General features: G+C 49.9%; 1 protein-coding gene across 7 annotated transcripts in view; it reads left to right on the plus strand.

Moving 5' to 3' along the window:
- The window catches only part of PIK3R5 (phosphoinositide-3-kinase regulatory subunit 5), a 96,212-nt gene that overhangs the window by 68,853 nt on the left and 8,604 nt on the right, over window positions 1-18,755 (plus strand). For all 7 annotated transcript variants that reach the window (XR_012154766.1, XM_073310451.1, XM_073310444.1 and 4 more), the window contains exons 6-16: window positions 1,130-1,199; window positions 3,688-3,862; window positions 4,726-4,879; window positions 6,099-6,182; window positions 8,239-8,980; window positions 9,548-9,701; window positions 10,275-10,400; window positions 11,073-11,201; window positions 12,674-12,767; window positions 14,623-14,699; window positions 16,389-16,482. Coding sequence is in view for 6 of the 7 variants with exons in the window: in XM_073310451.1 (XP_073166552.1) it covers window positions 1,130-1,199; window positions 3,688-3,862; window positions 4,726-4,879; window positions 6,099-6,182; window positions 8,239-8,980; window positions 9,548-9,701; window positions 10,275-10,400; window positions 11,073-11,201; window positions 12,674-12,767; window positions 14,623-14,699; window positions 16,389-16,482 (1,899 nt within the window). In the remaining variant the exon portion in view is untranslated. The remainder of the gene's footprint in view (window positions 1-1,129; window positions 1,200-3,687; window positions 3,863-4,725; window positions 4,880-6,098; window positions 6,183-8,238; window positions 8,981-9,547; window positions 9,702-10,274; window positions 10,401-11,072; window positions 11,202-12,673; window positions 12,768-14,622; window positions 14,700-16,388; window positions 16,483-18,755) is intronic.

An 18,755-nucleotide genomic window follows, 5' to 3' on the forward strand; every position in this document is an offset into this window, starting at 1 on the left:
CAGCACTGCTGGACTGAACGTGGCTTCTCGTGGACTGGTGCAGGCTAGAGCATAGACGGTGCAATGGGGTGAGATTGGTGAACTGCATGGTCATGTGACCCTGATGGCCTCGGCAGCCACCCGGCTGAGGCCACACATCTTACGCCTTAGCAGTGACTCACCTTCCTGGTCCCTGTCTGCTCAGCTGAAGGGGATCCTGGGACACTGTAAATGAAAACTGGACAGAACAGTAGAAAACAGCAGGGCATGGTCTGGCACTGGCAGAGGGATGCGACCTACTGGGTTTTCTCTGTTGTGTGCTTCGTGTATGCCCTTGCTCCCTGCCCCTGCTATCCATCACATTCCCTTGCTTTCTCTTGTTAGCTGAACATAGTTTAGACTTGCCTTCAGATCTCCCTGGAGTTGCTCCGGCTTCATAGCCCCCTCCTCCCTGCATCTGCTTCCGGCTCTTCTGCTTGCCAACCTGCCTTTCGGATCTTGTGTCCTCATCTTTTCCCAACACGCCCTTGCACTCTGCCCCTGTGATTTCTCCCTCAGCCTCCTGCTTGCCACCTCCATCGCTTCTGTCTCATACTCACCTCACACCCAGCTCACTGCTCTGACTGCCATATGCCTCGCACTTCTCCTCCCTGCTCTGTGTGAGCTCCCCAACCTGCTCCATGCTTACGGTTGACCTTGTCTCCATCTCCTTTGGTTTCTGTCCCATCACTCCAGCCTCTTGCCCACATTATCTGGTCCTGACCACCCCTCCGTTCCCTCTCCATAGCTCTCGCACAGTTGAAGTAGGGCCGGTAACTCACCGCCAGCATAATGTCTCCTATCACTTTGCCATAGGCTTTGTTCCCACCCCCCATGCCTACCTAGGTACTATTGGCTCCACCTGGAGTGTTGGGTGATCCTCTGAATGCAAGTTACCTCTCAGGCCTTGTCTAGATGAGGCCTGAAGATGTGAAGTTAGCGTGTGGTAGCTAATGCGTTTTAAAGGATCAGGCGCCCTCCTGATCTTTACCTTGGCCAGTTCAGCAAATGTTAAAAAGACACACTTGATGCCAGTAGTTTACTGGCTTGTCTTGCTCCCATATGATCCAAATTGCTGCAGTCAGTGAATTGCTTCTCTCTTTCCCCACAGGGATTTCGTACCAAAGGCTGGTGAGGGCGGAGCAGGGACTGTCCATGAAGAGTTGCCAGAGCTCCACTGTGTGAGTGCTGCTGTGGGGAGGTGGAGGGGATCGATGGGGGTGGCTTTGTGTGGTCTGGCAGCTGGTCTCCCTGGAACCCCCACTGCTCTTTCCATAGTGCTCATAATCAAGGGGCAGATGCCAAGCTAGGGCAAGCAGCCCCTAGAAAGTCACCCAAGATGCAGCTGTGGCTGTGTATGGGTTCGGGGGAGAAGGGGCAGTGGAGAACAGCACTGAACTAATGGTCTAGGCATATGGATAAAGTGGAAATACCAGCATTCCCAAAGTGGCCGTCCTGGGCCCTCTCCAGTTCTCAGTGTGTGCGTGTGTGTTTGCTGTTGCCCCATGGTGGGAAATGCATGGTCTTGAAAAGAACAGGATGGTGAAAAGAAGGAGCTGATCTGTGGCTGTCGCCCGGAGAATGTTTGGTCCGATCTCTATGCGAGGTGGAGAGCAGAAAAGATCCAAAGTGACATGCATTAGCCAGAAGAGGTGCGGGGCAAAGATTGGAGGGAGGGGAACAGCTTCACCCCATCCCAGGCAGGAAGTTTGACAGGGTTCATGCTTGATCAATAAAAGTGCCATCTCTTGACAAATAAGCAAGCCAGCACGTACCCCGGTGTATGTGACTGAGTCAGAGAAGGGGGAGGGGGCCTTATCTGGGCCTTCGATCCCTTCCTCCCCACGCTATCACCCTCATCTGTAAATATGAAAGTGTGAATGCAGAGCTGATCTCTCCCTAGCCTGCTATTAACAACAGCCGCTGGCTCAGCCATCGCTAAGGTTCCCCTACTGTGAGCATTTTTTATTTCAGGCTTGTCGGCATGCAGTTGTACTGCTTTAAATATACAAGTGTGTTCAAATGGTACAGCAGCTCGCCTCCCAGTGAGGATGCAGTGATAAAAGCATAAAGGTGCTTTATACCAGGCTGGCTATCCCTGTATGGGAAAGGGACTAAGTTATACTGGTATTTGGTGTGTTAATACCAGTGTAACCACATTCACACTAGCAGCTGTACCAGTATAACTGTGTAGGTAAAAAAGAAAAAAATCATATCCCCTAACCCACATATTTCTACCAGTACAAAATCTGTGTATAGACCAGGCCTGGGCATTATACAAAGCCTGTGCCCATTGCCTGAGCCTGTGGGCCTACTGAGGCCCCGGTCCTGCAAACCCTGCAGCATGTGCTCAGCTTTAAGCAAGTCCTGTTGATTACACCGGGACTGCTCACCTGCTTAAAGTTAATCACCTGCTTAAGCACTTTGCTGGACCAGGGCCTTAGCAATTAACATGCAATTAGAGGTTGCTGTTAGTATGGAGAAGAAACTCCATTGCCGTGCTTAAGGAGTGCCTCTCTTCCCCACTGCTCTGCCTCAGGCTGTGCGCCATGTCCTGAAGGTTAACCTCTGCCTCTGGTGGCCTAGCCGGGAGCCCAATTCCAGGAGCAGGGGCCTTCCTCTGAGACCACCCACCCCAGGTGTTTAAATCTAGGGACTCTTAGTTTGAGCACCTTGGTCAATCTCTGCAGCAGCAACTGGACACTGGGATAGAGACGGGTCTTGTATGGTCTATATCCTGTCATGCCATGGATCCGTTCAGTCACACCTGGAAACTAGCAAGGATCTGGTGCATCTGCCAAGATCTCATGTGGGCCCAGTAGCCAACCCCATTAACCAAGATGCTGTCTCAAGGGCAAGTTTGGTTTCCTTCTCTTACTCCCTCGCCCTTTCTGTCCTTCCCCAATCGTGTGTGATCTGTCTCATTTAGACTGCAGGCTATTTGGGGGAGGGACCCAGTGTCTGTCTGATGGAAGGGCCATAGCGCTGTGTGCAATCACAACCGTCTAGATTTGCACCGCTGTCAACATAGACTTCCTGCTCTGTGTCCAGCCTGTACATTGGTAAAACAGCCCGTGGCCTGACACAATTGGCAGATTGTGCTGATGGGAAGCCCAGGAACCAGAGTGCTGGGGCTGGTCTGCCAAGCACCGACAGAGCAAAGCTGGTCTTTAGAGGCCATTGCTGACAGTGCATGAGCGGGAGGACTGGGCAGTGCTGTGTGTGTACAGTAAACTGGGATAATGAGGTGAAGGGCTTCTCTCAGGCTCCATGTTCCTGTAATGTGGAAGGATTTCACCATCTGGTGGGTGGAATAGTTTGGAATTGATCAAATGCCACACAAAGCTCCCAAGTCCCTCTGTTCTCCAGGTCGTGCTAACAGTGCAACTGTTATTTATTATTTGAGAATAAGCTTTCGTGAGCTACGGCTCACTCACGAAAGCTCATGCTCAAATAAATTTGTTAGTCTCTAAGGTGCCACAAGTCCTCCTGTTCTTTTTGCAGATACAGACTAACACGGCTGCTACTCTGAAACCTGTTATTATTTATTCTATCTATTCCCATGTCAGGGTCCAGTTTGCAAGGTGCTGTTTAATTAACCCTGGAGCTGCAGTGAGTTGAGTTGATTTTATCTTACGCTCACTAACCACCATCCCATGTTGCCCTTAGCACGGTTCTGCTGCTCAACCCCTCTGAGGTTCAGAGCGAATATCAGTCTGTCGCCAGGAAGATGAGCACCGCGGAGCACAGCCAGCACAGAACCTTCGTCATGCTAATTGGACACATCTACCAGGCCACTTTTGGGACCAAGTGCGATATGGGCAGCTTACAGCGCATTCTGAAGGTAGAGAGACTCCTGCGTTCTGCATGGAGGCCTTTAAACAAGAGCAATTCTATCCCTGGCACACAGGGTGATTTTTCTGTGTGCTGTTTAGCAGTGGTCTTCTCCATCCCAGAGATGGCTGCAGTTCCATGCTGACCCTTGTGCAATTCACGGATCAGTTTGGTTGCACAGTGCTTCTGGGGATGCTGCATGAATGTAAATTGTCTTGTGAGTTGCAAGGGGGAGGTGAGATCTCGCAGCAGTTCAATTCAGAAGGTAGAAACAACTATTCGTTCCCATAATTTTACAACGAAACAATGGGAAATGGCGATGAATAGAGCTCATTGCGTTGTCAATCAAAAGTTTAAAACAAAAGAAAACGCGGTTTCAACAACGATTTCTCAAGGAAAAAATGTGTTGTCATACTTTCTTTTTTGTTTAATTATATTTAGATTGAAACGTTTAAAAGTACTTTTTGAAACTTTTTTGTGGTTGGGGGCGGGGGGGAAGTCCCACTTTTTTCTCACTACTTTACTCCTTTGCCCTGCCCTGCCCTACCCTGCCTTTTCATTTTTTTAACCCACTGGAAAAAAGGGGGCAGAAGGCAAAGAAGGAGGGAGGGAAGAGAAGAGACCAAAGTGAACAAAAGTTCCCATTTTCTTGTTTTTTAAAATAGTTTAAATTTCCCCCCCCAAACAAAAAAAATAGATTTTTTTGAATGAAATTCAAACATTTTTTCCCAGAATTTTTTATGGGGGTTGGGGGGAGAAGGGTGTTTCACTTAGCTCTGGCCAGGATTCTTTTTCTAGAAGAAATGGGTTATGCTTCATGAAGAGAGACCCACATGTAGACAAGCTGTCTCTGAATCTCTGTTCTCTCTTTAGTCCAGGACCTTAGAAGAGCTCTCAGAGATCCATTCTCGCACCACAGAAGCTCAGGAGCTGGCAGCTGTTTCCAGCGACCCTGTCACAGCCAGGGAACAGCTGGAGTCCATGCTGCAGGACATTGCGGCTGAAGCAGGTTTCCCTAAGATCACAGGTATGAGAGTGAGTGGGGTTGTTCTAATTTATACAATGTTCTACTTTTCTTTCTCTAGCCTGGCCTGTCATATACGTTAGCTGCTCTATTTTGAGAGATCAGGAGTGAATGCTATGAAGCATGAAATCCTTGACTGGACTACATTTCAAAAGTAGAACAAAAAATCTGTTCTGGCTCACTTCCTCATGATGAGCTGGTCTTTGGGGGGGTTTTCTTGCTTATTTCTTTTTCTGCTCCAGAATCACAGCTTTTATTAAAAAAAAAAAAAAAGTCTCTAACCCTTATGGTTAGGAAGAAAACTTTCAAAACACAAACCGATTGTAACAATGACCACTGCCTGGGTCTGCAAACAGCCTGAAATTATAGCTCTGAGAGCTCGGAACTGCCCCATTCATCTCGGAGTATCAACCCGCATGCCTGGCAAGGATCGCTTTAAATGTTGATGTTGTGAACTTTTTCACTGCTGCCGAAAGCACTCACACAAGGAGAATGCCTGGCTGTATGGTGAAGGTCTGCGTGATCGGCTGTGAGCGATGGCTCATTGTGGTGTCATTACGGAGTGTGGCATGGATTGTGGGCGGAGTTTGGGAGTGCCATTCCAACCTGATCTCTGGCCCCAGCATGGCAGAGGGGTGGAATGGAGCACAAAGCGGCATCTTAGCCCCACTGAGTGGGGACAGAGTCCAAGGAGCCCCCCAGATGAGCTTGGCAGAGGCTGTTTTGTTTAACACGTACACTGTCTGTGGTGAGAAGATTCTCATGTTGCTGTCCTACATGGGTGGAGTTCACTTTGTGGGAGGAGCTAGTGAGAATTCACTACTTCCTCCCCTCCCACATTCATCCCTGGCTGTTAGGATGAATTGCTGGTGGCATCACTTGCTGGAGAGGAGGGGGTGGGGGCTCACAAGTGGAAGAGGGGCCTTGATGCTGGGACTTTTCACTTCAGTCGATGCTTGCCTGAGCTGATTTAAACTGGCGCTGAATACATTTAGGCTGGAAATGAAAGACAGTTTCTAACCATCAGAGGAGAGAGGTTCTGTAATGGCCCTTCCAATAGGAGGGGAGGCGAACAATCTAAATGGTTTTGAGATGGAGCTAGGTAAACGGATTATGAGATGGAGGGGCCTGCAATAAATAGCAGGGGACTGGACTCAGTCACACAGGAGGTGCCTTCTCACTCTATGTTCCTAACTTGCCACTTGCTCTTCTCTCTTCTCAGGGATGGCCCAGTCGTGTAAACTTTACACAGTCCCCATCCCCGTTGCTCGATGCTACGCTTACAGCTGGGACAAGGATAATTTCGGTAAGGCTAAAACTCACCCACAGCTTGGCTGAGGAAGAACTCCCCTGGCCCCCATGGCACAGGCGTGCAAAGAGAGCTGCATTGTGGGGAGTTTGACTTCCTCGGAAGCACGGGGCCAGTGGCAGAGGCAGGATCCCAGACCGGAGAGGCTTTCGAGGCCCCATCTTGCAAACGCACACGTGCTTTGTTTGAAATGCATTGAAGTCAATGGCGCTCCTCGCAGGATTAAAGTTAAGCATGTGTGTGGGTGTTCGCAGCACTGAGGCCTGGCTCAGCACTGATCTGGTACCTTCCTGCGTTCCTAGAATATAGATAATGTCAAGAGAAATAATGACCTTTGATATTGAAAATGTACGTTACTGGAACCTACCCAGTACTTCGATGGGACGTTCTCTGGGGCAGGGGCTGCCTTTTGGTTCTGAGTCAGTACAGCGCCCAGCACAATGGGGACCTGGTCTGTGACTGGGGCCCCAGGTACTACAACCATACAGACAATTAATAATAATGCAACTGTAACAGGGTGGCTTGCCCCTTTAATGGTCAGGGATCCTGTGGCCAGCCCTGGCTCGTTATCAGATTCAGCAGGGGAGAGGTCAGTGATTGCCATAAAGAGCTGAGAGGGCTCAGTGGTGGGGGCGGGGGCTGCAGGAAGGAAGTTGGCTCCTAGCAGGTCCTGGAGCAGTGGGGAGAGACACAAGTGGAAAGGCCCTGGGGTCCCTGCCGCCTGTTTTGGTCTGGGAAATAACTCTGTGTTGCTTGGCCGAGTTTTGTGTTGAAATGAATAAACCACACCCCAAGGCAAGGGTCTGAAAGAGACCTAGGACGTGGCGTCGGTCCTTCCAGGGCTGGGCAGACAGGCCAGCTGTCCTACCGCAACTTTGCCAAATTGTAGCGGCCCCCTTGGGGGCAAGTTTAGCTCCCTTTGCGGAAGGCCACACCGGAGCTGGAGGTGCGAGTCCTAGTTTGAGGACTGTGCTAAAAACAGATGTGCGAGCCTCCACAGCCGGAGCATGAGTCCCGGGCCTGTCACCTAGGATGGGCACATACTTGGGGTGGCTAGCCCCTCGCACTGCAGTGGCCACGCTCTGTTTTTAGCATGCTAGCTCAATGAAAGCTAGTGTGGGTATGTCTCCCCGAGCTGGGAATTTCACCTCCAGCTCCAGTGTGGGCGTACGCTTTGGGCAACAAAATATGGTGTGTGGGGGGGTTCCATTGCCCTCAGGATAGGGTCAGGTGAGCAGAGTTTTTTGTGCCTGGCCTGGTAATTTCCTCCCTCCTTGGCAATTTTGCAAGCGAAGCTGCTACTTCTCTTTTACTCCCAGTCCCTGCTTATGACAAATCTCTGTGTTTCTGTGCAGACTGTGCATTCAATGCCAGCCGGCCCCAACAAGCTACATCAATTCTGTCACTCTGGAAAACTGTTGGCCCACCTGTCCTCCCCTGGGCTTGTCTGTTTCATTCTTCTCACAGAGTACATTTTTGTCAGGGAGCCAGTGGCATTATCACTTTCTGACCTGGCTGGCTATCTTGATTAGTATTAAAATACGTTTTAATGGGGTGTGGCCATAAGTAGTAGAACTAGTTGACAATCCAAGTTGAAAGGAAGCAAAAGAAATGTTAGTTTACTTTGGTGTTTGGAAACCCAAAGGAAACAAAAACTTCCATTTGAAAGAAAACTGACTTTTGTTTCAAACTTTTTTTGCATAAAAAATTTCATTGAAATCGAACTGTTTTCATGAAAGTGTTTTTAGTTTTTGACAAAATCGCTTCCCCCCCCCACCAAATCCACTTGTTTTGGTCAAAAAACGTTGACAACCTCTGACAAGATGAGTTCTGGGCACAAGTGCATTTCGTATTCGTGTGGGACGGCCTCAGAAAGGAGGCGGTAGAAGTTCCACCACTGGGGTCATACGAGGCTGGACAAAGTACTGGAGAACACACTGTAGAGGATAATCCCTCACTGGCCCTCGGGTTGATGGGCTGGGAGGCCCGATATGCCCCTCTCATCTCCCATGTTGTGTTGTTTAGGACTCTGTGCTGGCTCTTATTCTTTCAGATATCCTCAGAGATGTACTCAACAAGGAGTGCGATGTTCTCAAGCCAGTGCTCTTGGAGGATGAGGAGGAAGAGGAGACGGAAATTGATGGCTGTTCTCCACAAAGAGACTCGCTCCTTTCCTCCATCTCGGCGGTTTCCAAGGACTCTGTGTACTCAGAGTTATCAGAGGAGGCATCGAAACATTCGCGGATGTCTCTCTTCACCACTTCCAAGGACTCCATTTCGGAGCTGTCAGTGGTCTCCAGAAGGTCCTTTAAGTCCTTTGTGTCTAGCCTCAAGGACTGCATGGACAGTGGCTATGCCGAAGACAGCGATGAGAGCTCTCTCGATCTGGTGGGGAGGCTGGACCTGAAAGAGGAGACGACACTTCACAAGCAGAGGCAGAGACTGGCCAGCAAAATCTGCAAGCTGTTCAAGAGCAAAAGCCAGCTGGTCTTGCGGAGAGACGTAAGGGACTATCCTGACACTGGTTCGCTCTCCCTACCTCTGCGCCGGGCCGAGAGCCTGTGCAACCCAGAGGCCAAGCACCACATCCCAGCACGCTCCCGGAGGGCTCTTTCCTTGCCCCAGCACGTGCTGAGTCAGCGGCTCCCGCAGCACCACATAGCGCAGAACGTGTGCGTCCAGCGCAGGCCCTTCCTGAGCTACGATGAGGACACCAAGGTCTCCACGCTGCGCGTCGTGGTCTTCGGCTCAGACCGCATCTCAGGGAAAGTGGCCCGGGCGTACAGGAACCTTAGGTGAGTGGGATGGCACCAGGGGAACCCGGCTCCCATTCCTTGTGTGTATTTACCCAGCCCTCCCACCGCACGTCGCCTTACGGAGTCCAAGGGCCAGAGCCTCCGGTGGTATCAATAGATGCAGCTCTATTGATGTCCATGAAAGGTGGGCTCAGATCCTCTGGCTATGCCCTGGTGTAGACTGTGCTGTGAGGTGATGATGGCGGATTGGGTTCCCACTCTGTTAGCCTCCACGACTGAGGCCTGGTGACGAACCCTTCACCACACTCGGTGCTGTCCCTTCGTGGTGCACGTGGCCGTGTCTCGTGCTGTGGTGTTGTGCAGAGCCCCTTGTGCAATGCACTGTGCGAACATCCGACAGAAGGACGGTCCCTGCCCCAGAGAGCTTACGAGCTAAGTAAAGAGCGTTGGGCTGCTCCTGCACTGTTTCCCTCACCGCGCACACGACTGTTTGTGTGGGGGTGGGGACGGCGCGCGCACGCCTTACCTACCTGACACTAGCCACGCCTCGCTCGTGCTGACACAGTGGGCTCTCTGCAGTGCTCTCCTTCCCTCTCCCTGTTCTAGACTACAAGAAATTGATTGCCCATTACTGACAAGGTACTTCAAGCTGCAGTTTTTCTACATCCCGGTGAAGAGGAGCTGCCTTACCTCATCTGCACCACTGACACATGCTCCTCCTTCTCCAGGAGATCCTCACCTGAGAGCCTCAGGGCAAACGGTACGTGCTGTGTCTCCCGTCGGACCAGCTCCTAGTGTAGAGACCTGCCTGCGTCACACAAGCAGCACCACGCTTGGCCCTCACTGGTTCGCCTTGTGGCTGGCTCGGCAGAGAGGCCAAGTACTGAATAGACCAAGTGCGCCTGAGGCTGGCAGGGAGGGAAGCTTGTCCTGTCCCTGTCTGTTCTGTAGGTGGCCTGCCCTCTTGATGGCCAACAGTGCAATACCTTCTGCCAGCTCAAAATTCACTTGCAGTAAGAAAAATAAATGAAATCAACCGGCCCAGGACGGTATGTCTACACTGCAACTGGACACCTGTGGCTGGCTCGTGTCTGCTGATTTGGTTCTTGGGCTACAGGGCTGTTTAACTGCAATGTGGATGTTCAGGCCCGAGCTCTGGGACCCTCCTGGGGTCCCAGAACCTGGGCTCCAACCTGAGCCTAAGCGTCTACACCACAGTGAAACAGCCACGTAGCCTGAGCCCCATGCACCCGAATCAGCTGACATGGGCCAGCCGCAGGTGTTTAATTGCAGTGTAGACATCTCCTGAGTGACTCTGTCTGTCTGGTTTCAGGAACCCAGCTCAGCTGGGGCACAAAGCAGCACCAACGAAATCTCCCACTACATTGGGATGTTGGACCCATGGTACGAGCGCAACGTTCTTGGGCTGATTAACTTGCCCACGGATGTCCTGTGTCAGGTATGTCCGGGAGCTCAGGAGGAAATGAGCTTGGCTTTGGGTCCTTACCCCACTGCCCCTTTCCATGTGTTGGCATGGGGGCGGGAGGAGGGTCTCTCCCCTTCATTTGGAGTATCCACCATCAGCTGCTAGTGTTGGACCAGCTGGGTCTGCTCCAGGATGGGTCTAGTTTTGAGCTATCCTGCAAGATCCAGGTTGGGAGCCAGCTTGAGGCTTTCCTGAGGCTGAACATTGCCTGCCTCTGGGGAGTGGCTGGTTCCAGCCTGACCCACCCCGTTGCTCTGCCTCTTCTGTGAGTCTGTTCACAGGACAATGCACAGGAGGCCAGTGTCCCCATCCCCCCTGCTGTGCATTAGGAGACTAACTGGCCAATAGGGAAACATAGGGGGAAACTCCAGGGCAAGAATCGTGTTCTCGCTGTTACTCCCCACACTGGTCACCCCCTGGGCGCCATTCTCAGCAGAGAGGCCGAGAAGGCTGACCTGGTCCCAGCAGGGTGGGGTGGAGGTATGTCAGTGGGGGAACTCGCCCAGCCACAGCACCTGTTCGGAGGGTTTTAGTCTCCAGGGCTGCGACTCCAGTACCTTTCCCCAGCACCCATGACCTCCCAGCCCTGTGCTGAACATCAGGAGCAGAGCGGGTTTCCATTTCACCTCCTTGTGTCTATGCCAGCAATCTGCCAAACCCGAGGTGGAGCCTACGGAGGAGTCCAGGGAGCAGCTGCCCATCCTGGCTGACATGGTGCTTTACTACTGCCGGTTTGCTACTCGCCCGGTGCTGCTGCAGCTCTACCAGACAGAGGTACGCAGGGCTGGGCCTTTCCATCCCACCTTGCACATGGGGTTTGTGAGGACTTCTGTCTCTGCATAGATCAACTAAGGACTCCAGTACCAACCTCTGCGAGACAAAGGTCTCTTCAGGACTGATACGTCCATGATGCTCAAGGGTTCGGCCAGTTCCTCCCCTGACCTGGCTATTGTGGGCCTGTGAGACTGTGCTTCCAGGGGCGTGCACAGGAATTTAAATTTGCATGCTTTTGGAGGGGCACATTAAACACACACAAATGAAAGGTTTGCGTGACCCCTGCCATTTCTAGGGACACCCAGCTGTGAGGAGGCAGCAGAAGCTCCCCCTGCAGGGGGCGCTCCCCATGTCCCTTCAATCCCGGCAAGGAGGAAGCAGCAAAGCAGCTGGCTGCAGGGTCCTTCCCCGACCCCTACAACTGCAGCCTGCTGCTTCTCCTTCCCTGCTGCTGGAGTCCCAGCGCTGCTGCCTGCTCTGCAGATGCCTGCTGAGGCGAGTCGGGGCTGGAGGCAGAGGAAACACATGGGACTCCAACAGCAGGGAAGGAGAAGCAGCAGGCTGCAGCTGTAGCGGTGTGGGGAGGAGGAGCTCAGCCATCAGCCGCCCTGATGCTTCCTCCCTCACCGGGCTTCGGGAACACACAGAGATTTTGGGGGGCGGCAGTGCCCCTGCTTGCGCCCCCCCCTCCGTGCATGCCCCTGTGTGCTTCCATTAGTCAAGTCCATCTCCTTCTGCTTTATCACCATGGTAGTAGAGCCTGGTATGCAATTGCCCCTTCCTGCATTCACTAATGGCTCATGATGGACTGATGCCCCTCCTGATCCTGGTGATGGAGCTGGTGTAGGAGGCTTCTGGGGGATAACGCTCCGCGGGAACTTCTATTAACCAACAGCGACCTCCAGAGAAACCAATCTGCTGCTGTTGTAGAATGCAGTGGTTCTCAGCACCCTGGGGACGGTTGAAGTGTAGTTCAGATCACACCATAAAGTCTCCAAACTCTCCACTCTGCTCTCTCCCGATACCCTGGTCCCTAAGAGAGGATGGGTGTCCCATAGACAACTTCTCATCTAACTTGTCTTTCTTTCTCCATACACGTATGGCTCTCACCAGTGCTAACAATTACACACACGCTTTGCTTTCTGAAATCCCTGCAAGGAGCCTGTTCTCCAAAGCCTGCTCTGTCCAGCATGCAGAGATTGAGAGGAAGGTTCTTGTCATCCTGGTGCTCTCATAACAAGGTGTTGGGCGTGGGATGCATATGTAGGTAGTGATGGTAACAGACATTTATCAGAGTAGGAATGCTGCTGTCGGGTTGCTGTGACTTGCACTGCTAGGATTTTCTAGCTTGAGGGGTTCTCTCTCCTTGCACTGCTTCATTTGAAGGCAGTGTGCTATTAGGAATATGCCCGGCTCCCTCATTGTGCAGTGCATTCATAGTGCATCTCTCTCTTCTCTCCCTCCCCCGACAGCTAACCTTCATTGGAGGTGAGAAGAAGACTGAGGTCTTCATTCAATCCCTCGAACTGGGCCACTCGGCTGCCACGCGGGCCATCAGGGCATCGGGTAGGTATCAGATCTGGACACAGATGTTTCTTTGCCTTCCTAAAGTCTCATGCATCACAGGTTCTGTAGTGATACAATGGCAGCTTTAGAAATCGGGGCACAAATAGATTTGATGGTGAATGCTTAATAACTAGCTCCTTAGGGGAGCTAGAAAAACCCAGATGAACTGCACAGAGAAATCGGATCCACAGTTGGGCTGGATTGCAGATGGCTGGGGAGAGTGTTGCTCCAATAAACTCTGTGGTTGGGAGCTGGGATATAGCAAGGGATTTTTACAAACCTGGAAACTAAAGCATCATTAAACCTACATTTTCCCTTCTGTAACAGTCTTTATGATTTCTGTTTCTCAAGGAAATTTTTTGTTACTTTTCCCTTGATCCAAAGTTAATTTATTTTAGCGTAACTAAAAACAGGTCCTTTCCCCTTCATCAAGTCCTGGCACAGTGTCTTGGAAACCAGCACATCCTTTTTCTTTCTTTGTCTTGGCGGGGTCTTTACTCAAAATTTCTCTTTCTGACTTGATACTTCAGTTATAAAATCTCTTGGTTATACTCTTGTAAGCCTTAATTAGGCAAAGGAAAGAAACGGATAGATTCATAGATCTTTTAAAACAGAAAATATTGTTTAGTAGAAAACAGCTACAGCCACGGACACACAAGCAGGCATCCACACAGCTTCAGTTCCAATTTTGTCTCACTTGTTTACCAGAGACCACATTCTGTTTGGAGCTCTGTGCAGCACACAGAGACTCTAGTGGCTAAATTATATACTGCAAGAAAACACATTATTAATTTGTTTTTTCTTTTGGCACTGAATCCTTTTCTGTGCTCTGACTTCCTCTTGCTGTCTCCAAGCAGAACTTACAAAGTGCTCTCCATTGAACTAGTTGCCCCTATTCCCATAATATGGACAGGTTATGCTTCAATAGTGAAACCCATCAACCATTTTCATCTTTAAACACTTAGGGCATAATTTTGAACTGGGTTTTGATGATGCAGTTTTGCACCCACCCTTTTGCACCTGTAATAATTTTGTCTGGAAAAAGCATCAGTGAACTTCAGGCACAAAATTTAAAGCCCAATTTATGATGGGTACACATCTGCAAAAAAAAGAAAGAGCCCAGCTGGTAAACCAGCCCTTTACAGCTTTCTATTTTCCCGAAAGACCCAACACTTACCCAACAGCACCTGCTAATTTAATTTAATTTCTTTTCATTCTGTGGAGAGGTCTCCAGCTGCTTATTGTGTTTTATGCTGAAAATCCCCTATGAGCTTATTCATGTGGGGCAGCTTTTAAGCTAACTTTAGTTTTTCTTTTTGCTCCTCTGTCACATTCCAATAAAACAAGTGGCAGGCAGTGTAACAAACAGGTTAACACTGATCCCCTTTTCGTTGCTTGGCTATCACAGGTCTACTGAAGAGCATGTTTTGACACAGAAATGATTTCTGGAAACGGGACTGGGTGTCTGGCCTGGGACGGAATAGTAGAGCCCCATAAGACCAGGGTTTGAGAACTGATGACGGTCTGAAGTAAAGTATTTGGTGGTCTTAGCTCTGTTCTTAATAGGCAGCAGTTTTTAGCAGCCAAACCACCACTCGTAACAGGAGGGGTGATTGGTCTTTCCTCTGAACTTGTTCACTCATCTGCCTCATTCTGCTTTGTAGCAAGCTGAGGTACTCTAAGGCCACTTGTTCTGCTGTCATCAGGATGCATGACTTGAGAGAGAGTGAGAAGCTGAACTCCTCAGAAACGGGGCAGCTTTTCCTAAGGGGAGAGGGACTGGTGTGAACATGTATTGAACGGCGGGGAGAGAAAAGGCTGTTGTGTGACTTTAGCTTCTGTTTGTATTACAAAGGTCCAGGCAGCAAAAGGCTGGGAATAGACGGCGACAGAGAAGCAATCCCTCTAACACTACAAATCGTCCATAGCAAGGTAACTGGGTGGTAGTCCGATGGGGACAGAGGCTGCAGGAACTTCTTCAGCATTGTGTAGACCTCCACTGAGTCAGAGATTTTAATAGGGTATATGAAGGAAATCTCTTTAAGTGGAGAGGAAATAAACACAACTCAGAGAACTACAATAGGCATGTTTAGTCTGAAGAAGAGACAGCTGAGGGGGGACCCAATAACAGTCTTCAAAGGGCTGTTTTAAAGACAACAAAGAGAAAGTGATCAAATGTTCTCCATGTCCACCAGGGCAGGACACGACATGATTGGCGTCGTTTGCAGCAAGGGAGATTTAGGTTAGATATTAAGAAAAATTTCTAACTTTAAGCACTGGATCAGCTTCCCTAGGGAGGCTGTGGAATCCTTGTCATTCGAGGTTTTTAAGAACAGATTGGACAAACACCTGTCTAGGATAGTCTAGCTTTGGTCCTGCCTCAGCGTTAGGGGATGGACAAGATGACCTCTTGAGGTCCCTTCCAGCCCTACATTTCTGTGATTAGGAGAGTGTGTTTATATCAGTTGATGGGGAAGGGGGAGAATATCTTGTGATTCAGGGTGGAAGCTGATCTTTCCTCTCTGTGGAGTAGGGAAGGAATCCCTCATACCATATTGCCGAACAACCAGGTGCCTCATGAGGGGTTTTGCCTTCAGGTACAGGTCATGCGTGGAGAGGGAGATCTGACAGGCTACCATGTATGTTTTGAAGTGTAGACAGGACTTTAACCTTAATACTGAGCTGTGGTGCAGCCCTGGAGAGACTGTGCTGTAACCAGGTCTCCAGACATTCTTCCACTTGTAATGCAGAGACGTTCTTTATGGCCACGTTGCCTGATAAGGGGGATTCTTTGAGTTAATTGATTCTCCCTGTTGGGCCCTTTCTGAAAGGGATTGATGGCTATTTAAATGACAGGAATTTAATCGCCAAGAGGAAAAATTAATTACAGATCTCTGCTCATATCTCACCCACATCTCCTCCACGTGTTTGTTTCTGGAACATGAAGGGAACCTCATCTGAGATGGAAAGAAACCAAAATGCGGCGATGTGTGAGGCTATGAATTTCTGAAGGATAGTGGCAGTTTGCACTCTTCTGGCACTTGACAAACACTAATAGTGTTTGCTGCATTTCAACAGATCCAGCAAATTTCTTTGACCTGTGCTTTACATTGAGCTCATGAGTTGGCTTCAATGATCTAGTCTGGTGCTTACAGTTAAATGTGTACTTAAATGCTTTGCTGGATCACAGCCTAAATAAGCTGAAAGCACTTTGGCTCCCTGTCCTCTACTTTCTGCTTCATTTATTGGCATAACCAATGGTGGCCTCCAAGTGAGCAGGAAGTGTGATAGGCCCTATATAAATACTGGCTCTTCTTTCATGCTGGTGGATTTCCTTACTAAAGTAGTAAAGATCCTGAGAACAATCTCCACCTGCTTACGACAGTACCTGATTCAGTACCCTGTTCAGCTATAGAGCATTAACCTACTATTGGAATGGATGGGCAGCTTGGGCATCTGGTAGTTTGAGCAAGTACATTTAACTGGTGCTAAAGGTCCCAGGACCATCCATCTCAGTGTAAATCCAGTTCTGAGCTATATCAGCCAGAAGGTCAGAGATGAGCAGAGCAGTATCAGGGTGGAATGTGACCCGTCTCTCTCACTTTTGCCTGGTCTCCGCAGACAGCAATCAGTGGAAGGAGCCACTGGAATGATGTTGAAAAGGTCTGCACCTCTGTCAACCTCAGCAAGACCTGTAAGAAGTACGAAGAAATAGGTGAGTTCTGGTGCCCTTAAACCTTTACACAGGGGCAGTGGGAGAGGATGGAAAGTGGACAGCGGTGGTGCTTCTGGCATGGGGAGGAGTGTGTGTGTCATGCAGGAGAAGATATTAGCGATGCCTTCTGTGCTTCGGGGCAAAACAAGCCATGCCATCCTGATTCAGGTCCCCTCCACCTTTAAGGCCATCTTCAGGGATGAAAGGGCACTTCGCTCTGATCACTGCTCTGATCACTGAGCCTTCCCCCAAAGGGAGCCACATGTGGCTCTGTGATATGAACGTCTCTCCATTAGGAACTGGATTGAGACCAGCAGCTCCTCTCCTGCAGGCAGTAGAACAGCCATCAGAGGGTGGCGATCTTCAGTCTGTGCTGACCCGATCTGGGATGAAATGGGTCACAGAGGTGAAAGCTTCTCTGTCCCATTAACAAACCTCAGAGCCAGGGCTTAAATGTTGTTTCCAAAACTGTTCTGCATGGTGGACAGATGCACACAGGATAAACATACCACACGCCTAGGACAGGCACCAAAGGCCAGGAATAGGACATTGTATAGGATCGGGGCATTGATTTCCCTAAGCAGTTTTTTTCTGCATGTTTTGTTGGTTGAAATGTTGGGCTGAGAATCATTACATTAGTTCCTTAGTAAGAGCCCTGGATTCGGACCCTCTGCCTAGCTGGCAGGAAGAGCCCGTGGAAACCTGGGGAGAGGTTGCAGGTCTGGTGGCTAAAGCACTTGACCCGAAGCTCTGCCCTGCCCTGGAAGAACTTTGTGTAGGGTCCTTGGAATGAACGTTGCATAACGTTCTCCACTCCAGAATTTCTTGTGCCGTTCTTTGAAGCAGCTGGCACTAGCCACTGTTGAAGACAGCACGTTGGACTTGGACCAGTAGTCTGACCTAGTATAGCAATTCCCATTAGGCAGAGCTGTGCTCTGGTTTGCCAAAGGTGGAGATGGGGCCTGGTCCAATCAACCCAGAGCTCTGGGGGTGTTTGAAATCCAGAGCATCTCTGATCTTTTGCCAAGAGCTGGGCTTGTGACCCTGGGTGAACCCAGTCTGAGTTTTGGGGTTGTTCCAAACATGAGTCCTGGTGAGTTTGCCTTGGTTTGGGGTTTCTTTGCCAAAGATGACTAGAGCAGGAACTGGCTGCGGTAGAGAGGTGGCCATTGGAGGCTGCACAGCCCCTACCTAGAAGCACCAAAGAACATAATGCTCTTGTAGGTGCAACGTGAGAACCAGGGAGATGTGCACTTAGGCTTTTATCTGTCTATCCTGCCATCCTTAGCAGCTGACCCTCTCCAGTAGAGTTAATAACTGAACTCACAGTAGGCCAGTGCTCTCATTCCTCGGTGCTCCCCCACGGCAGTTGGGTCTGTGTGTTTGTTTTGTTGGTTACCTTTCTTCCTTTCTCTCGATCCCCTGGTAGTACAATGTGCCCTGAGTCACCTTGTTAAATGTTTCAGCGCTGTAGTCTTCTTAATGAGAGGTTATGGTTCTTTTTTTGCTTGAACGCAGCACTGCTTCGGCAGGTGGAACAGATTCACTTGAGAAGATCTTGTATTATTCTCAAAAGGAAAAGGAGGACTTGTGGCACCTTAGAGACTAACACATTTATTTGAGCATGAGCTTTCGTGAGCTACAGCTCACTGCATCGGATGCATCACTTTTGCGGATACAGACTGACATGGCTGCTACTCTGAAACCTTGTATTATTCTGTTTCACTGAAATGCTCCATGTGATGCGCCCTGGCACACATAAATTTGCTATAAAGGCAGCAGTTGGGACCAACCATTCAGATGGAGCAATAGCCAATGAACTGGAGCTTCTCGGAGCCTCTCTATCTAAACCTCTTCCATCAGCTCAGACACCTCCCTCCCTCCCCCTGGAAAAGCTGAAGTGTTGCTATCGCTTAGTTTTTGTTCACCACCACCACTACGTTGCAGGCTGCAGATATTGCAATGCTGTATATTTCTGTTCTATTTCTGGAGCTTAACTCTCTGATCTGCCTGCAAGCTGAGTTCATTCTGGGTGTCTTTCGATAGGCTATGCGATGTCTAGGGAGAGTTTTTCCCATCACACTCGAATTCCCTACATGCCACAGAAATCTGGGATTATCTTTCACATTCACTGGTCTGGCCACAGGATGTCACTGCAGCTCCAGACACCAGCTGCTCACAAAATAGCTGAAAGGTGTCAGGCCTTTAGCGAAGACATGGAAGTTTTTAGGTCACTTGGCCTGCACCAGCTATGGAGGGAGCAAGAATTTGTT

The sequence above is a fragment of the Lepidochelys kempii genome, chromosome 14 (assembly GCF_965140265.1).
Source record: "Lepidochelys kempii isolate rLepKem1 chromosome 14, rLepKem1.hap2, whole genome shotgun sequence".
NCBI lineage: Eukaryota > Metazoa > Chordata > Testudines > Cheloniidae > Lepidochelys > Lepidochelys kempii.